The sequence below is a fragment of the Mustela lutreola genome, chromosome 14 (assembly GCF_030435805.1).
Source record: "Mustela lutreola isolate mMusLut2 chromosome 14, mMusLut2.pri, whole genome shotgun sequence".
Classification (NCBI taxonomy): Eukaryota; Metazoa; Chordata; class Mammalia; order Carnivora; family Mustelidae; genus Mustela; species Mustela lutreola.
The window spans coordinates 35,227,544-35,248,412 of record NC_081303.1 but is presented as its reverse complement, the minus strand read 5'-3'; the positions used below and the strand labels follow the sequence as shown (position 1 = coordinate 35,248,412).

Genomic DNA, 20,869 nt, shown 5'->3' with positions numbered 1-20,869 from the left:
CGTTGGATCCCTGTACCACATCTTCTTGATCCAGTCATCCACTGACAAGCATTTCGGTTGTTTTTATATCTTGGCTGTTGTGAATAATGTTGCAGTGAACATGGGAGTGCATTTATCTCTTTGATATCCTATTTTCATTTCCGTGGTTGTATACCCAGAGATGGGATTTTCAGATTGTATGGTAGATTGTTTTTAATTTTTAGAGGAGCATCCATATTTTTCCATAGTGGATAAACTAATTTACATTCTCAACTTACATTAGAAAATAACTTAATTCGTTGGTTTAAGAAATTTAGGGTTCTTTTTTTCCCCAAGATTTTCTTCATTTATTTGAGAGAGTGAGACTGTGGGTGCATTAGTGGGGAGAGAAGCAGAGGGAGATGTTGACTCCCAGGGAGCCCAGGACCCTGAGATCATGACCTGAGCCAGAGGCCGATGTCACTCAGGCATCCCAAAACTAGGGTTCTAATTAGGAGAAGTGGGGTATTTTAACTGTATCCTCTGCCAGTTATCAATTTATTATCTCTTGGTTCCAAATCTACCCTCTTTTATTTTTGGTGGAGCGAAGTTTGCAGGAAGCACAATATTATATTGAGCCAGTAGAGGGTGCTAGAGAGACACTGCTGGGGGACAGGTCTTTGGTTCTGGTGTGCTGTGGTGGTTTCTTGCTCCTTGCTGTTAAGATTCTGGGACATCCAGTGGTGTGTTCCAGCTGTGCAGCCAGTGCACACACTCCCTCCTCGAGCTCAGAATCCCGGTCCTGGCTCAGCACGTTCTTCCTGTGGGCCTCAGCCCTCACACCATTCTACCAGTGAGCTGGCTCTGGGAGCTCTGATTGCTTTTGTTCATGTACTGGCAGACTTGGCTGCCTGCACTGATGTGGGCTGTTTCCTGTTTGCTTGTGGCCCAGCTCAGTCCAGCAAACTTTGCCATCCACTGTACTGCAGTTGGACTTTCTCTAGTAAGGATAGAATACCAGCTGGAGGGAGAGGATCCTCCTCCCAAGTACTCTTTCCTGGTGTACTCTCCCTTAGGCTTGAGGTATTCTTTAGAATTCTCTTTACTGTTACTCTCCTATTATAGTTAGTAATTCTTGATAATAAACTTTCCCTGTTCAAATGATTGTGTTTTCTCTCCTAATTGGACTTTGACTGGCTAATTGAATTAATACCTGGTAAGATCAACCAGTCCCATAGGTGAAGTTGTAAATACATTTCTGGGCAGGGTGGGGGCTGGGAAGAAAATTGTTATTTTAGATAGGTTTTTGTTTTTTTTTTTTAAGGGGGTGGAGGAACAGAGAGAGAGAGAGGGAGAGAATCTCAAGCAGGCTCTACACTCAGTGTGGAGTCTGATGCAGGGCTTGACATTATGATCCCTGAGATCATGACCTGAAATCAAGAATCAGACATTTAACTGACTGAGCCACCAAGTGTTCCTGGTTATTTTAGATAGGTTTTTTTGTTTTGTTTTTTTGTTTTTGTGGTTTTTTTTTTCTTTTTTTTTGGCTTTGTTTTTCTTTTTCTTTTTTACTTTTTTTTAAATTTTTTTTTTTGCTTTCATAATAGTGATAATGGCAAGGATAAAAACTATTTAATGACTTTTGCCATATGCCCATTTTCATTCTGAGTGTTTTTCATTTGACTCTTCTGTATGACTTATTTTTGTGGGAAGGTGCAAGGAGAGGGATTAAGTATCTGTAAATACAATGATTTTGTCACTAGTAAGCATAGCTTAAATACTAATGTTTTATCCTTCTTTATAATGAAAGTTGTTTTTTTCTCTTTTAAAGATCTTTGTTTCATTTGAAGAGATGAGGGCGGAAGAAGTACATAAAATGTTATTTTTATTTAGTAGGACATTAGGCAGTCAACAAAAGTTATATGTGAAGTCTTGTATTTGTACTTTAAATATTAATTTGTTTTTTTTTCTAGTTTGACTGTGTTTTAATGTTTCCTCATCCCTTTTATTCTCATGATTTTTCTTTTTTTTTTTTTAAAGGGGGGTGAAGGGGCAGAAGGAGAGGAAGAGAATTTTTTTTTTAGATTTTGTTTATTTGACAGAGAGAGACACAGCACAGTGAGAGCAGAAACACAAGCAGGGAGAGTGGGAGAGGAAGAAGCAGGCTTCCTGCTGAGCGGGGAGCCCGATGCAGGCCTTGGTCCCAAGACCCTGGGACCATGACCCATGAAGTCACCCTGATGCCCCTAGGGTGAGAGAATCTTTTTTTTTTTTTTTTAAGTTTTTTTTTAAAGATTTTATTTATTTGAGAGAGAGAGAGAGAGAGAGAGAGTATGAGAAGGGGGAGGGTCAGAGGGAGAGGCAGACTCCCCGCTAAGCAGGGAGCCCTATACGAGACTTGATCCCCGGACTCCAGGATCATGACCTGAGCCGAATGCAGTTGCTTAACCAACTGAGCCACCCAGGTGTCCCGGGAGAGAGAATCTTAAGCAGGCTGCATGCCTAGCGCAGAGCTGGACGTGGGTCTTGATCTCACAACCCTGAAATCATGACCTGAGCTGAAATCGAGAGTCAGATGCTTAATTGACTGCACCACCCAGATGCCCCTCTCATGTGGGTATTCACATGTTTCCTTTAAAGTTCATATATTTTGATGAGTTACTTCATTATTCCACTGTACTGTAGAAGATTGTTATTCTTTTGATAACTAATCAAAGCTTAATATCACTTGATTTAAGCCTTTTAAATGGAATTGAGCTCCTGAGGAATCTATATTATTTTACACACAGATGACATTGTATTATATTAAAGTTCTCCTTACTTAGAATGTAAATATTAAGATAGGGCTCTACAGAAGTGGAGCTGAAATTGCTGTTCTTAAATGTAGGAATTGTAGGGTTGGTTCTTGAAAGCCATCTGAAAACTTGGATTTCAGGAAGGGTCCCACCATTCCCAGAACTGGTGAGTGCCTAAACTGTTTGTAGAAACAGCATGATTTATGCTGAACACTTGCTTTTCTTCTGGAAACTGGAATGTTGTTATGTCCCAGCCAAAGGATGCCTGTGTGACCAGCTCCCTTGGACACTGAGTCTCTGACTTTCTCTGGTAAACAACTTTTCACACATGTCACAAATCATTGCTGGAGAAATTAAATATGTCCTCAGTGAATCCACAGGGAGAGGACTCTGAACTTCACCTTGTGCACCTTTCCTTTTGCTGATTTTGCTTTGTGTCTGTTCATTCTAATAAATCATCGTCATAAGTACAACTCAGTGCTGAGTCCTGGGGTCCTCCTAGCAAATCTTCCAACCTGGAGTGGTCTTGATAACTCCCAACACAAGAGCATTTTGTTGTGGCTAGTTTTTCATGTAAGAATCACATTTAAAATTAACTACTTTCTTCCTTGGGGGGTGTATGTGTATGTAGCTTTTATTGATTGTAGAAAATGAGCATTAGCCTACTTGAAGGTCTCTTTATGTGGTTATAGGACAGCTGTTTTGGATCTTGTCTTTTAGGGAGCAGTAGCATTTGTGAGATGAGGTTATGAGCTAATGCACAGTAGATACGGTTTTAGGTTTACAATTCTGCAGACTCATTAATCCAGTGTGTTTTTGGATACCCAGAAGTAGTTATCTTTCCTTGACGCCCTTCAAGTCAAAACTCCTCCACACTCATATATTCTGTTCCCATTCCTACCCTGCCCTCCATCAATAATAGGAAAGGTTGTCCATATTTCTCTGGTAGTACTGCCCCTTCCTTGACTCGTGCACCTTGGTTGTCCTGAACTGGACTAAAATGGTATTCCAGAGCTCTACATGCTCTTGCCAAGACCCTCCTTCTTCTCATCCTCAGTCTTCAACTTCGCTGAAATCTGTTTGTTTTGCCTGTTTTTTTCAGGCCTTGTAAGAAGTCCAGGACTCCTGGATTTTCCATCAGTACTCAAATCCTGATCCCCTGGATATCCTGTCTTCTGAATCTCATCTTCCACCTTTACCCAGCTTCTGGAACATTCCATTCTACACTCTGGAACTCATAACGCATCACAGCACAGTTACCCTCTTTCTCAACCTGATTTCTGAATGTTACCTTCACTTTATACAAACTGGGCTTTCAACTGAGTCTGCTGCTTCCTTTATAATCTTTTTGAGCGATGGCTGTTTCCTCCTCCCCATCCCTGTATCTTTGGCCTGGAGATGTATGCGTATCCTTCTTGCATGTCCCTGCTCCTTCTGGACTGTTTTCCTCTTCCCTCTTTGAAAACTCACAGCTTTGAAGTTGATGCTCTTAGACTTTCCCATCTCCCAGCCTCTCTTGTCGCAGTTATCTACATATCCTTGGGATTTGCATCATTCTTTGAAGATTTTAGCCCCTGGCTCTCTATCATTCTCTAATTATTAGGCTTATCCTAAGTTTTGGCAGTTTCAGTATCTATGCCGATGATTTTCCTAATAACCTAGCTTCTTAGTTTCTTGACTTCTTCTTGTCTACAGACCTTTTCTCCCTTCCTCGACTATCTACTTCCACCATCATACTCTGGAATTTGTTATTATCAATGACCGCACTCCCTTCATAGTCTCAATATAAGGTATCCCACTGTCTGATCACTACCTTTTATCTCTCTAATTCATTCTCATTTTCTCAAGTCCATTCATTCTTTGATCTCACTGAGACTAATAATCTGTGGTCCCATCATGATTTGCTGTCCTTCACTCACTCGCTTCATGTTTGGTTTTTTTACTTATCTCTGTCCTAATTTAGATTCCATTATCTATCTTTATAAATTATACTCCCACATCTCCCTTATTCTCTTTTCCATTTTTCCACTCGCCTGGCATATTGCCATCTCTAAGCTTTCTGCTCCTTTGTAGCAACACCTGTTAGAATTGAATGCAGCTGGGGAAGTAACAGATAAACAGCCATGCTGATTGGCGTCACTCGAGGTTCATGACCATAGCCTCAGGTGTACATTTGTGTTGCTGGCATCCCTATTTCATTTTACTGGACAAGCTATTTCATCTCTTTCTTAGGCTGTTTCACACCTGCTCTTTAAGTGTCCACCATGTCTTCTACCACGTTTACTCTGAACCAGTGATCTCTTATTGACGATAACAGAAACAGTAGTAGAACTTTTTTTTTTTTTAAGATTTTATTTATTTGACAGAGAGACAGTGAGAGAGGGAACACAAGTGAAGGGAATGGGAAGGGAAGAAGCAGGCTTCCTGCTGAGCAGAGAGCCCAGCATGGGACTCGATTCCAGGACCCCAGGACCATGACACGAGCTGAAGGCAGCTGCTTAATGACTGAGCCACCCAGGTGCCCTAGAACTTTTGATATTACCATCACCTTTTATACTAATTTTCTCATCTGTACTACATATTCTGCCTTTTCTCTTATTACTCTGGATGAAATGTCCATGTTCTTGGCCAACTTTCTACTTGTATAGTAGATTTTATTCAGTTTTTTCCTTCTTGATGACATTAGTTTAGTAGTCTTTCCTCTACCACACTCTCTCCTTAGTTACCTCATCCGGTCTCTTCATATATAGGACTTTAAATATATCTACAAATGAATGACTTTCAAATTTTTAATCTCAACCTGAGGTCTCTTCTGAATTGCAAATTTTTATATGTATCCACAATTTAAGATCTTCATTTGGCATTTGTTTGCTTGTTCATTTGTTTATAGCAGCTCTATTTATAATTGCCCAGAGTTGGAAGCAGCCAAGATGACTTTTAATAAGTGAATGAATAAGCAAACCAAGATACATGCAGGGAATGGAATAATCACTAGAAAGGAGTGGGCTGTCAAGCCATGGAAAGGAGGAACTTGAAATGCATATTGCTATGTAAGAAGTCAATCTGAAAAGACTACTCCGGTTCCAGATGTATGACATTCTAGAAAAGACAAAGCTATGGAAACTGTAAAAAGATCAGTGGTGGGGGTTGGAGGGAAGAGAGTGTTGGGGCGCCTCGGTGGTTCAGTGAGTTAAAGCCTCTGCCTTCAGCTCAGGTCATGATCCCAGGGTCCTGGGAGTGAGCCCCGCATCGGACTCTCTGCTCGGCAGGGAGCCTGCTTCCCCCTCTCTCTCTGCCTGCCTCTCTGCCTACTTGTGATCTCTGTCTGTCAAATAAAGAAATAAAATCTTTAAAAAAAAAAATCTCTTATTCTATAACCTCTTTGTGGATTAAATTCTTTTCATTGGTAGCAGATCTAAAACAGTCCTAAGTATCTATTTTAAATATTAAAAAAAAGATTTTATTTGAGAGCGAGAGAGAGTGTGCATGAGAGAGCATGAGAGGAGGGCGGGGCAAAGGGCAAGGGAGGGAGAATCTCAGGTCGACTCTAGTTGTATCCTTGTGGCAGGGCTTAATCCCGCAATCCTAAGCTGAAATCAGGAGGCAGATGCTGACCCAGGCACCCCCAGGCATCTATTTTATTTTTTCCCTGGTGATCTGTCCTAGTATTCCAGGTAATCTGAGGGGAAAACTATAAAAATTTCCCACCTGAAGAATGGAGAGAAAAAAACAACTAGTTTTTTAAACCTCTTTTGCTGATAACTATAAAACCTAATGGAGAGGCTTCTTCCTGTGACTGAGGGCTCTGAAGTTAGTAAAATTTTTAAGATCACCAACTATGGAGTCCTTCATCTGGGTTTTAGTCCTGGCTCTACAGTGACTGTGGCCATGTTATTTAACTTCTCTGTGCTTCGGTTTCTAATTTGTAGATGGTGAATAATACTTCTTAAGAACTTTGGGAGGAAAAATTAGATAATACCTGTAAAATATTTGGAATAGTCCCTGACTCAGAATAAATGCTTAATAAACACTTGCTGTTATTACTGTTGGCAGTATTATCTCTAGTACCACAATCATGATTTTTACTGAGACTGTTTTGAGTGATAAGTGAAAATCAGAGCAGCCTGTAGAATTAGGGTAGACTGCTACCATGAGAAGGCAAAACCTTGTCTAGATTTTTAGCACTTTTGTGTATGTACAAGCAGTCCTTGTTTTGTAATTATGATAATGCACAAATTTATTTTACTTTGGCTTAGTTAAATAATACCAGTCCTGCAGCCACATGGTTCAAATTTTTGTTATCATGATATATTAATTTTGAGTAATTGCAGAAAGTGAAAACTCTGTTGTTAACTCTTTAGTTTATAGTCACCACATAAATTCAAGATCAGCAACTAGTCACATCACTTCCTTGAAATTCTGTTGAAAATGGTAACAGTGCATCTGTTACTTAGTTCACGCCCAGATAGCAAAGTGTGTGACTGTGTTGTCTCCTTATCTCTCAGTGATAAACCTATAACATTTCCCCAAAATATATAAACTCAAAGAATTGGCCAACAATGTTAAATGTGCAGCAAAGAAATGAAAGTGCTAATGCTGAAAGTGAAATTGCATATGATCTTAGAAGATTTAGAAATGATGACAGCAGAATGAAGATAGGAAGAGCTCTAGGCGCTGCATGAAGCAATGGTGTCAACCATTCTGAAAAAGTCTGGTGAATAAAAAGAGCACAATAAAGTCACTCTGTCATCTTTAAGTTTCAGTAGGAATAGAAAGCTGCTTAGGGTTGAAATGGAGCATTAACTTCTACTTTGGATTAAAGGCTGCAATAAAAAAAAAAACTAGTTTTGCTAGCATTCAAGCCAAAATTTTGAATTTTGTTGCCACATTGAAAGGGAGTGATACTTCCAAGACTGGATATCATGCATTTTCTTTAGCTGAGTTTGGAAGAAATATGATATAAGCATGCAGTTGAACACAATCACGTGGGGAGCCTGGGTGGCTTGGTTGGTTGAGTGTCCAACTCTTGATTTTGGCTCGGGTCATGATCTCAGGATCCTGGGATCGAGACCTGCATCGAGCTTCATGCTTAGTGGGCAGTCTGCTTGAGGATTCTCTCCCTCTTCCTATGCCCCCCTCCCATATGTGTGCTGTCTCTCACTTTCTCAAATAAGTAATCTTAAAAAAATTCATGCATTTCAATGTGTTTTGATTTGAGTCTCCCTGATGGCTAATGATGATGAACATTTTTTCATGTGTCTGTTAGCCCTTTGTATGTCTTCTTTGGTGAAGTGTCTGTTTATGTCTTCTCCCCATTTTTTGATGTGATTATCTGTTTTTCTGGGGTGTTGAGTTTGAGGAGTTCTTTATAGATCTTGGATGGTCAGCCCTTTGTCTGTACTGTCATTTGCGAATATCTTCTCCCGTTGCGTGCGTTGCCTCTTTGTTCTGTTGACTGTTTCCTTTGCTGTGCAGAAGCTTTTGATCTTGATGAAGTCCCAAAAGTTCATTTTTGCTTTTGTTTCCCTTGCCTTTGGAGACATGTCTTGAAAGAAGTTGCTGTGGCCAATGTCGAAGAGGTTACTGCCTATGTTCTCCTCTAGGATTTTGATAGATTCTTGCCTCACATTGTGGTCTTTTATCCATTTCAAGTTTATCTTTGTGTATGCTGTAAGAGAATGGTCAAGTTTCATTCTTCTATACTTAGCTGTCCAATTTTCCTAGCACCATTTATTGCAGAGACTGTCTTTTTTCCACTGGATATTTTTTCCTGCTTTGTCGAAGATTAGTTGACCATAGAGTTGCGGGTCCATACCTGGGCTCTCTACTCTGTTCCACTGGTCTGTGTGTCTGTTTCTGTGCCAGTACCATGCTATCGTGGTGATCACAGCTTTGTAGTAAAGCTTGAAGTCAGGCAATGTGATGCTCCCAGTTTTGTGTTTCTTTTTCAACATTTCCTTAGCAATTTGGGGTCTCTTCTGGTTCCATACAAATTTTAGAATTGTTTGTTGCAGTACTTTGAAAAATGGCAGTGGAATTTTGATCGGGACATCATTGAAAGTATAGATTACACGAGTTAGAATGGCCAAAATTAACAAGACAGTAAACAACAAGTGTTGGAGAGGATGTGGAGAAAAGGGAACACTCTTACACTGTTGGTGGGAATGCAACTTGGTGCAGCCACTGGAAAGCAGTGTGGAGATTCCTTAAGAAATTAAAAATAGAGTTACCTTATGACCCTGCAGTTGCACTACTGAGTATTTACCCCAGAGATACAGATGTAGTGAAAAGAAGGGCCACCTGTACCCCAGTGTTCATTGCAGCAATGGCCACAGTTGCCAAACTGGAAAGAGCCAAGATGCCCTTCAACAGACGAATAGATAAGGAAGATATGGTCCATATATGGAGTATTATGCCTCCATCAGAAAGGATGAATCCCAACTTTTGTATCAACATGGATGGGACTGGAAGAGATTGCGCTGAGTGAAATAAGTCAAGCAGAGAGAGTTAATTATCACATGGTTTCACTTACTTGTGGAGCACAGTGAATAACCCAGAGAACACTGAGAGAAGGAGAGAAGTGAGTTAGGGGAAATCAGAGGGGGAGATGAACCATGAGAGACTGTGGACTCTGAGAAACAAGCTGAGGGTGTTGGAGGGGAGGAGGTGGGGGGATAGGTGAGCCTGGTGGTGGGTATTAAGGAGGGCACGTATTTCATGGAGCACCGGATGTGATGCATAAACAATGAATCTTGGAACACTGAAAAAAATAAAATTAAAAAAAAATTCATCCTGACAGGAAACAACAATGAATAGTATGCATATGGCATGGCAGAACTTTTACTGCAGTATATGAAAAACTTTGCAGGATTCGAATCAGACGTAAATGGAATTATAAAGAAATAGAACCCTGGGAATGTTGACACTGCCACTGTTCAGTGGCGTCTGCATGGGCAGCCAGAGAACGCAGTGAGGATGAATTTAGCAGCATAAGTAAGGAAAGTGCTTGTGATGAAAAGGAAGCATGTCCTGGAGGAAATGCCAGCAAAAACTTCACCTTAAAGGAACCCTCAGATATTTTATAACATTGAAAGTGCAAAGGATAAAATATTGGAAGCTGATTCAAACTTAGAAAAGAATATGAATTTTACCAGGGCATAGAAAAAATGCTTACTCTTTTGTAAATTACATGAGAAAAAGCAAGCTCTGTTCAAACTCGTCTTAATAATTGTTTCTGAAGAAATAAAAAACTTTGTCAATGTTTCTAAGTGTTTTAAATCGCCAAGAACTAAATAAATTTTACTTTTTTTCTACATCAGTTGTGTACTTAAAACTGACAGCAAAGAGTTTTTAAAGTTTTGACAAAAATAAAGGTTGCAGAACAATCATAATTTTCCTCACTGATCATAACATCCTTTTGCCCGATTTCAGCTTGTGTGGTTATTATAATGGTTCCCCATACTGCGCATAGTGAGGAATGCCTGTGTATCGATCTCTGCTTCATCCTGTTAGTGAGGGAAAAACAATCCCAGCATTTCTCACCTGGCTTTTTCAACTGTCTTTTGCTTTAACTCCTTCAGTGTGAGACTGACCGGGATTCTAATTTTTACAAAATTTAGCTTTTCATGTTCTTGGATATTCTGAAAAAATATGATTGACTTATAGCTTTTCTTTGTGTTTCTGTTTACCTTCTTCTGACATACTGTCACTTTTTCACTTTTTAAAAAGGATTTTATTTATTTATTTGAAAGACAGAGATCACACGTAGGCAGTGTAGTGAGGCAGGCAGAGAGAGAGAGGGAAGCAGGCTCCTGCCAAGTAGAGAACCCGATGCAGGGCTTGATCCTAGGACCCTGGGATCATGACCTGAGCGGAAGGCAGAGGCTTAAATCACTGAGCCACCCAGACACCCCCACTTTTTCATTTTTAACAGCAAAAGTTTAGTTAAGAGACAGTGTTCCTTAACTGACATTGGTAAACACTTGCTTCCTTTCTTTTCCTTTCTTTCCTTCTTCATTTTTATCCATAGTCTTCATGGAGGTAGATAGAATCCTAATCGTTTGATGGGCTGAAAGCAAAATAAAATAATTTAGTTTGCTGTTACAGAGCATTAACATATCATCTTTGGTTTTTGTCACTTTTTTCTATCACTTAAGTCTAAATACGCTGAGTTTTGGTGTTTGTATGGATGCTAACTTGGTATTTAAAACTGTTCAAAGTGCTTTTCTTATTGACATATAATGTATTATTTGCCTCAGGGGTACACGTCTGTCCATCATCAGTCTTACACAATTCACAGCATTCACCATAGCACATACCCTCCTCCCTCATGTCCATTACCGAGCCACCCCCTCCCTTCCCCCGCAACCCCTCTAGCAGCCCTCAGTTTCCTAAGATTAAGAGTCTCTTATGGTTTGTCTCCTTCTCTGGTTTCAACTTATTTCATTTTTCCTTCCCTTCCCCTATGATCCTCTGTCTTGTTTCTCAGATTCCTCATATTAGTGAGATCATATAATTGTCATTCTCTGATTGACTTATTTCACTTAGCATAATACCCTCTGGTTCCATCCGTCTCATTGCAAATGGCAAGATTTTGCATTTTTAAAAAAAATGGCTGCATAGTATTCCATTTTGTATATATGTACCTCATCTTTTTTATCCATTCATCTGTTGATGGAGAGCTAGGCTCTTTCCATAGTTCGGCTAATGTGGATATTGCTGCTATAAATATTGGGGTGCACTTCCCTTTGGATCCCTATGTTTGTATCTTTAGGGTAAATACCCAGTAGTGTGATTGCTGGGTCGTAGGGTAGCTCGATTTTCAACTCCTATACTGTTGGTGGGAATGCAGGCTGGTGCAGCCACTCTGGAAAACAGTATGGAGGTTCCAAAAAAAGCTCTGTTTTGAGTAAAAACTCATAGGTATTATGGAAAGTTAAACTTTTTTTTAATAATAGTGGCACTAGGGGCCTGGGTGGCTTAGTTGGTTAGGTGTCTGCCTTGGGCTCAGGTCACGATCTCAGGGTCCTGGGATTGAGTCCCCAGCTGCTCAGCGAGGAGTCTGCTTCTCCCTCTGCTTCTGTGCACTGTCTCTCTCTCACTGTCTCTCAAGTAAATAAATATTATCTCTAAAACAATAGTAGTGGCAGTTATAATAATAATTCGTAATTGGGCTCTGCTTTATAGTTCACAGTGTACCTTCACCTTGAGGGCTTTCATTTCACCTTTACATGAATATGGGAACGTGTGAGCCAATAACACTTATATTTCAGAAATGTGGAAAGTGAGATGCTGCGGTGTGTAAGTTGTCCTGGGTCACATGGGGAGTTGATAATCTTTCCTGATAGGCTAGGGAGGTGATAGAGTTCAATGTGTAAAAGATCTGCAGTTTTGGATCATGGACATGGACTCGAATCGCAGTCCTTTCACTACCTGTGTTGTTCGGACAAATCCCGTCTACCTTCATGAAAACTAGCTTGTCATTTCTCATATGCAGGTTGTTTTGAAATGTAAATGCAGCAATACAGTAATGTCTGACTTAAGGAATTAAACAATATATGCTATAATTTAATAATATTAATATACTGTCATTATCATCTCATTCTCAGGAGGTTTGATTTCAAATTTTGGTCAGGTCTGTTATGTACTGTATTATAGTGTTGGGTGTGTTTCTTTTCTGTTCTTTTAACATTCTGTATTTACAGTGATCCTAGAACTTACCATATCGGGTTTTAGTTCCCTATTTACTTGTATTTTCCTCCTCTAATAGACTATGAGCTGCTTGAGAAAATAGGTGTGATGGCAGTTTTCTACATTATTTATAGAGTTAACAAGGAAAGGTTGAATGCTTTGACCTCCCCAAAGAAATACTTAATATTCGCATTTGGTGTTTGTGGTACTAATAATATCTAATTACTGACACATTATCCCTAATAGACCTTACTTGTCTCCATAGGAAACCTGATGTGCTTTAATGAAATATAAATTTGGAAATGACTAATACAGCTTTATAGAGAAAAACTGTGCAATTTTGATGTCAGAAAAACTCCTCTGAGTTCATGTATTATACCTCTTCCATTTTTGTAGAAGAGGAAGTGGAAGCTCAAGGGGGTTAGGTGCTGGGCCATCTGGTGGCTTGGTCAATTAAGTGTCTGCTCTTGATCCCAGGGTCCATCCCTGGGATGGACCCTGAACCCATGTCGGTGGAGAATCTGCTTCTCCCTCTCCCTCTGTCTCCCACTAGTGCTTTCTCTTTCTGCCTTTCACTTTCAAATAAATAAAATATATATTTTTTAAACGTGACAGGGGGAGGGAGGTAGGTCCTTTCTCCAAGGTCACACTACTGGTTGGTTGCAGGATTTTTTTTTTAAAGAGTTTATTTTGGGGACGCCTGGGTGACTCAGTCACTGGGTGTCTGCCTTCGGCTTGGGTCATGATCCTGAGGTCCTGGGATCAAGCCCCGAATTGGGGTCCCTGCTTAGCAGGAAGCCTATGTCTCCCTCTCCCACTCCTCTTGCTTGTGTTCCCTCTCTCCCTGTCTCTACCTCTCTTTCAAATAAACAAACAAATAAATAAATAAATAAAATCTAAAAAAAGTGTTCATTTTTATTTGTTTGAGAAAGAGAAGAGAGCGCACAGCTGGGGGTGAGGGAAGGAAGAGAGGGGAAGGGAGATGGACAAGCAGATGCTGTGCTGAATGTGGTCTTGATCTCACAACCCTGAAATCATGACCTGAGCCAAAATCAAGAGGAGTTCATTATGCTTAATTGACTGAGCCAGCCAGTTGCGCTGGTTGGCAGGATTTTTTATTTATAACCCAGGAAAAGATCACCACATCAAAGATCATCAAAATAAAGTGATAGCTGTTGCCATTTAAGGAAAACCTAAACCTCCAAGACTCTTTTTGCAATAGAGTTTAACATGGGAATATTAAAAAAATATAAAATTGTACCAATTTCATTATTTGCCTGCAAGTGCTTGGCAAACAAAACGGTAAAAATCTTTTAAGTCTTCAAGAACAAAAAGAAATGTAGGGAGGATGCATACTAAATTGTTAATGTTCATTTTTAAGGGGGCTGATATTAGAGAGAAAAGGATAAATTTATGTTTTCTTTTTCCATTTTGGTATCCATTAACTTTTTTACAGTAAGTACATAATAGTTTTGAAACTTAAAAATTCTATAATATAGAAAATTGTTCTTTAAAAAAAACAAAAAAACCCAAAAAACCGTGAGAGATACAAGCCAAATCAAAACATGAAGCGAATGTGAGAGAAGTCTTCTGTCCTCACTGACCTGACCTTTTAGTTGGAGGGACCAAATTTCTTATCTGAAAAAAGAATTCACTTTTTATTCTTTTTTTTTTTTTTAAGATTTTATTTATTTATTTGACAGAGATCACAAGTAGGCAGAGAGGCAGGTAGAGGGAGAAGCATATTCCCCACTGAGCAGAGAGACCAATACGGGGCTTAATTCCAGGACCCTGAGATCATGACCTGAGCCGAAGGCAGGGGCCCAACCCACTAAGCCACCCAGGTGCCCCTCACTTTTTATTCTTGCTTAGCAAGTATTTAAGGCAATGATAGAAGAGAGAGTACAATGAATTGCATAATTAACACTTAATTTGCGGTGTTTATTATAGGAGTTCATTGGGAGATTATAGCAGCGTATAGATAATAGTGTATGGCAGTATATATTACATTTTGTTCAGTGGTATAGTAATATGTTTGGAAAGTTATCTTCAGATCTCGGTGACCTTATCTTTTCATCTACTCTCTTGTATTTGGATGCCAAAAGAGATCCTCGTGCGTTTGAGTATCCTCAAATACTAACAGGAAGTATATATTGCTTTACCACTTACTAGACTCATATTGGGATAGGTCTTACCTTGTTCATGGAAGAACAAGATGTACTACTAAAAAAGTAAACCTTTGGAAAATAACAAGGATCAGATTATGTAGTCACATGTCAGTTGTCAGTATTTTGAAATTTAAAAAATATTAACAGAATTTACTTATTTACATTCTCTACTGCTGTGTGAAATATTCCATAGCATACTTTTAAATGTTGGAAAACTACAGTAAAAACACTCTAGTAAGTGAGGGTATGCGTTGTTGGCAGAGGGATACAGAGGTCAGATCAGATTGTCTCTAGATTTACAAGAGTTATTTAAGAGGCAAGAGAATTTGAGTAAGTTGTTGGGTTTCTCTAGATTCTGCTTTTCTTACTAACAAGCAGAATTAATAATAATCTAACACATATAAAAATATTGGATTTAGCTGAATTTAAACCTTACGAAAATCCTTCACAAATAAAGTCATAAGGAATGTAGTCGATGGGATTCCTAAAGCTTCTGTAGCATCAGGAAGCACAGAACAAAGTAAGTAGTTATTCCTATGTATAGTATGTTGGATAATATCTTCACTAATATAATGGCACATTTAGTAATGAGTTTCATATAACTTTTTTTTCAAAGTTAGGGTATAATAAATATTAACAGGCTACTCAGTGAAAAATGAGTGTTGAAGGCCAGGGTAATTGTTTCTGTTAATCTGGCTTGATACAAAGAGTGAGCACAGTTTTGTTATTTTTTTAAATCTCCTTTACTATTTAATTGGGTTAGTTGATTTTGGCTTATAGGTTTGAAATAACTCTAAGGCAAATAAAGCTTCATTTCTATCTAGAAACAAGTTCATATTTAACTACTGTATTTTGTTTCAGTCAGTAGTTTGTGGCCATTTTTATTATAGTTTTTGATCATTGGTAATCTTTTACATGCAGAAATAAAGATTTGGGAATTTAAATAACTTATTTCTATGCTGTTTTATTATGTATCTTAATTATTTTTTGTGGTGTTTCTTTTAAAAAACCAAAGTTATTTGTAAGTACAGAGGTCAGATTGTATAGTTATTATAAAAAGGCTTTTTGCTCACTGGGCTTCTGTATATTCTTGATACCTTATTTGTCCTTTTTTTCCCCCCAATGTTTTCAGATGTTTTGGAATGTTATTAAGCCCAGGTCGAAACGTGAAGAACAGTGACATGCATTTACTGGATATGGTAATGATAACCTTAAGCACATTAACCAAGTATAGATGATAGTTAATTTATATTTTAGAAGTATTTTCTATTTTAAAATTTGTCATATTGTCAAAATTGTTTCTAACTTTCATCTGTATGGTAGTAATAATTTTGGAAACTCAAACTTAAAGTTACTTATGAGGGAGATATTTAGAAAAATTGTTACCAAAAACTCATATGCAAATTGAAAGCAAATTAAAGGACAGTGTTGTGGCAATGTCCATTTATTCATCTCTCTGGGTTCTTAGGAAGATGTCTTTTCTTTGAGCCAAAAATAACAAGTACATGATTATAACAGGCACATCCAGAGTGAATACGGTGCCTTTCATTTATTTTAATGCACTGTTATTAATTTGAGTACTGTAATGAATGCTTTTGTTTTCTTTAAAACATTTCTCTTTCTGAATTTATGCTCCTTTATTACCTGTCCTTAGCAAAGTATATTTACTGTAGGAGTGGTATTTATTTAAATAATTTTCTTAAAGGTTAATATGTATTTGAGAGTTGGTTATTTTATGTAAAAATAGCAAACTATCTTAACTTTTAAACAGAAATACCTTCTATATTGCACTTAATGAATATATTTACTTTGTGATTTAGAAATGTTGTAGGAAGGTCATTTTAGAGTTTCAAGTAACTATGAAATAGTAAAATATAAAGTGACTTAACTGGGATTTTTATATTTAGTGACAGCAAGCCCTACATTTTTAATCTTTTCAGCTGAGTGTTGAAAATGTCAATTAAATAGCACCAATTCTATCAACTTTTTCTTCAGGTTATATCATGCTGATGTCACATTGATTTTCTAGTGGTGCTACTGGAAAATGGTTTATTCAGCCATAAGCTCATAACTGTGAGCCAGGCATTGTGGGGAGTGCTGGGTTTACAGATATGGTAAAACATAGCTCTTAGCATCTGTGGGTTTATAGATTTTTTGATAAAAAAAAACAGATCTCTTAAGTATGTAACTATGGCAGTGGGTTAAGTGCTCTCCTAGCGTTGATACAATGAGCCACAGAGATCTAGAGGAAGCATTTCACGAAAAGTTACACTGAATGTGAAACGAATTAGCTATTGGGCCACCTCTCTTCCATCCCTCTTTACAACATATCAGTAATACAGGTGGTTTTACCTAAGGCAAGCCATAGCATTTTGGAGTCCTGAAAATTCCATGAGGAGGTAGTTAATAACACAGGTTCCTAGGTCTTAGAGTTTTTCAGAGTTTAAAAGATTAAGGTGAAACCATGGCAGAGATTTTTTAAAAATAAAACCTGAATGCAGATTATAGAGTTACAGATTGGCATGAACTTCTGAGGCCCCTTGTTCTTGAGTGTCTTACTTGAAGAGCAGTTCTCCTCTTTGAAGAGTCCATATTGAAATCAAAGGGCTGGTCAGCACTGAAGCTTCTGTTCAACAAATAGTTGGTAGAAGTGGGAGGGTTTGTTTCTGCAATTATCAAGAATTGTGATTTGTTATTGATCTTTGTGCTATCTTTAATACATGGTTATTGAGCTTTGGCTAGACTACATTTCATAAAAAGGAACTTATTACTTATAATGAAGACTATGGGACAATTCTGGTTACTACAAAGTTATTTCCTTATAATCATCTGAAATCATATTCCTTATATCTTTGCCTAATTAGTTTTAGTTCAGTCCTCTAGAGCAAGATATTCTTCTGACTCATTCAAATATGTGAATACTTAGAAGACAAATTTCGCTTTCTTACACTTGATTCTGATAAATTTTGGAAAATCCTGCAATTATGTTTAATTTTAGAATTTGTGAGACTTTTCTGTTTATCTTGAATAATTTTTAAACAATGCTGACTTTTCTTCCCTTTGAATATTTTCTAGTAACATGAATTGAGACTTTTTAAAAAAGATTGTATGTATTTATTTGACAGAGATCTCAAGTAGGCAGGGAGGCAGGCAGAGAGAGAGAGAGGAAGACGCAGGCTCCCCGCTGAGCAGAGAGTCCGATGTTGGGGCTCAATCCCAGGACCCCAGGACCATGACCTGAGCTGAAGACAGAAGCTTTAACCCACTGGGCCACCCAGGCACCCCGAATTGAGACCTTTTATAAATTTATACATTTAATTTAGTATAAGATCTACATGAAAGAGAAAGTCCAATTTATAAGTGAAACTAATTTTCTAGTCAAACAGCTAGATTACTCATATATATATATATATAGAGAGAGAGAGAGTATATAAACAAAATAAACACAGTATTATATACAGTATATAAACAAAGTCTTCTATAAATAAAATTGGGTTTTGGGAGATACAAATAAGAGATTCAGTTTTCTTCTAGTAGTGAGAATATTTTCAATACTGTTGGTGAGGAAAGATTTTCCTTTACCCTTCAAGGTTCTTATGGCTGGTCTAGGAATTAAATTGACAAGAGACAGATTATCAGGAGAAAACTGAATTTAATTACATATGTATGGGTGCTCCATAAGAATATGATGCCTGTAGGCAGTCAGACAACGAGGCTTATATGCCATTCTAAGCTAAGGAGAAGGGTTAGAAGTTGAGGACTTCAAGGGAAGGAAGATAATTCAAAGAAAATGAAAAAAGTAAATGTTTGGCAAACGTGTTTGTGAGACCACTCAGAAACAATGGGACATAGGAATTTTAACAAACAGACTGCCCATTTTCTCCCTGACTACCTCACCTACTTTATTTTATACTGTAGTTATCTAGGGTGACCCTAAGGGGGAGGTAAAAGGTTCTTCCTCAGCATTTTTTTTTTTTTTTTTTTAATAAGCAGCGTAAAAATAACCCACATGCCAAAGAGACGGATTTTGTGTGGTAAAGTTTGCTTCCCTATATGAAACTAGAGAAAGCCTAACAGCAAGGTACCAAGAGCTGAAAACTCAGTAGAGGCAGGTTTCTTGGAACTGGAATGCAATTTAAAAGTCCTAGAAACGCCTCAGATAGTTTATGGATCTTTACAATTATCCATTTATTGACACTAGACTAGTAGCTGGTCTCACAGTTAAATATACACGATTACACTGTAATCCAGTAAGCTCATAATCTGTATGTGTAAAAAGCAATAAGATTTTCATGAAACAGTTCTTACCCCTTACACGTGTAAGGAACTCTGCTATTTTTTTCTTCTACTTAATTAAAAAGTCTTGTCATAATGTACTAAGTTGATTTTAGGATCCACAAATGGGTCACCAACTGGTTTTTGGAAAACATTAGCTTGTTAGTTCTCTAGAGTCAGAATTATTTAGTTTTGTTTTCTCTGCTGGATACTTACAGACAAAGACCACAACTTAGAGTAAACTTGCATTTGCTTAAAGAATGGGTGGATTAGCCTGAACTTACTTTTTTTTTTTACTTTTTCTGTGTGTTATGTCTTTTCAGCACCATGTGTCTGCTTTACCCCACCATCTGCCTACTTGACCTCATAGCTTAAGCTTGCTCATTACTTGACAATAGTTCATCTGTGGCTTACTCTGTGATTCCCTGGCCTCTCCCTCATGGCTTTTCTGCCCATGTTCCCACTGCAAACTGCCACATTCTGTCTGTATTTCCTAATTTATTTTCCTAAGAGGAGGGCATCTAGTGGTTCCATCCTGGCCTAGTTTGAACAGAGACTTGTTGTCCAGATGTCCCTTACCTGCTGTTCCTGATTTTGTCAGCCCTGCTTGTGGTAGGCGCAGAAGAGTCAGGAGGAACTCTTCAGCAAAGATAATTGAAGAAGTATCTCTCTCTCTCTCTCTCTTTTTAAAGATGTATTTATTTTAGAGAGAGAGTTAAAGGTAGAGTGAGCAGGGGAGGGACAGAGGCAGAGGGAGAGAAATCCTCAAGCAGGCTCTCCTCTGAGTATGAGCCTGACTTGGGGCTTGATCCCACAGACCCCAAGAGAGTCAGACACTCAACTGACTGAGCCACCCAGGAGCCCCAAGAAGTATCTTTATAAGAGATTGGGAGCAAGCCAGTCTGTATAATGGAAATGTCTAGTTCAGAAACAAAAGTGCCATACTTGATGAGGAGAAACTTGTATTGAGGGCTTTTGAAGTATAAGACAGTGTTATTGTGGTGGTGTGAGGACTACAAAGACATAAAGCTATGGTTGTTGAATTAGGCTCTTATGGTTACAAGGGACAAAGATGCACTTAGAGCACCTTAGAGACAGGAGAGGTTATTGATCTTCATGAAATGGTATGGAACCCTGCTATCTAGACTCTTCTGTCTGCCTCACCTCCCCGCAGAGGCTTAATCTTTCTTTGAGTCTCTTTATAGGTTGGGCTCCTGCTCTTTTTCCACCCCTGCTCCTGCCTCTGGTGCTCTGCCCCCCTCTTTCTGTACCTCCTTCCCCATCTCTCTCTTTCCTTCCTTCACCTTCCCTTTCTCCTTTCGCCTTTTCCTACCTTTCCTCCTCTCTCCCTCCCTGCCCATCTCTGCTCTTCTCTCTTTGTTCCTCACTCTTCCTCCCTTCTTCCTGCCTCCCAGTATGTGCCTTTGTATCTGGACTCCAGGATTATTTTTAATGAATTTTTTGTTTTCTCCATTTCTCTCTTACCAATTAGCAGTTTCCTAGTACTCTGCTGCTTTTTATATAGTGATTCCTACTTTACAATTTCTGTTACCTTGTCACTTCATTTGATGTGTGACCTGTCAGGGCCTGATTTCTTAAAATCTTACAGCTCCACTGCTAACTGCCCATTTTGCTTTGTATTTGTCGATTGGAAGAAATATTTTGATTGGGCTAGCTATCTTTTTGGACTCAAGCACAGCACAGCTCTTTCCAGAAATGGGTTGGGCTTTTTGGAAGGCCAGATTCTCGATCTGAATGGGGGTCTAGATAGGTAGAGAGGATTAAGAGATAGGTAGAGAGGATTAAGCATAGGGAGGGAGGGAGAGAGGAAGGCATGGAGAGACAGAGGGAGACCGAGAATGAAGATGAATATATGAATGTGGTGAAGGTGCTGTGTGAGTGTCCTTTCCACGGCCTTGAGTGTACTTTATCTCCAGAACTCAGGGTTCCTACACTCAAGCTGACCACCAATACACTAGGAAA

General features: G+C 38.6%; 1 protein-coding gene across 9 annotated transcripts in view; it reads left to right on the top strand.

Moving 5' to 3' along the window:
• The window catches only part of RABGAP1L (RAB GTPase activating protein 1 like), a 776,623-nt gene that overhangs the window by 116,810 nt on the left and 638,944 nt on the right, over positions 1 to 20,869 (top strand). For all 9 annotated transcript variants that reach the window (XM_059146060.1, XM_059146061.1, XM_059146062.1 and 6 more), the window contains exon 8: positions 15,744 to 15,810. In XM_059146060.1, the coding sequence (XP_059002043.1) occupies positions 15,744 to 15,810 (67 nt within the window). The remainder of the gene's footprint in view (positions 1 to 15,743; positions 15,811 to 20,869) is intronic.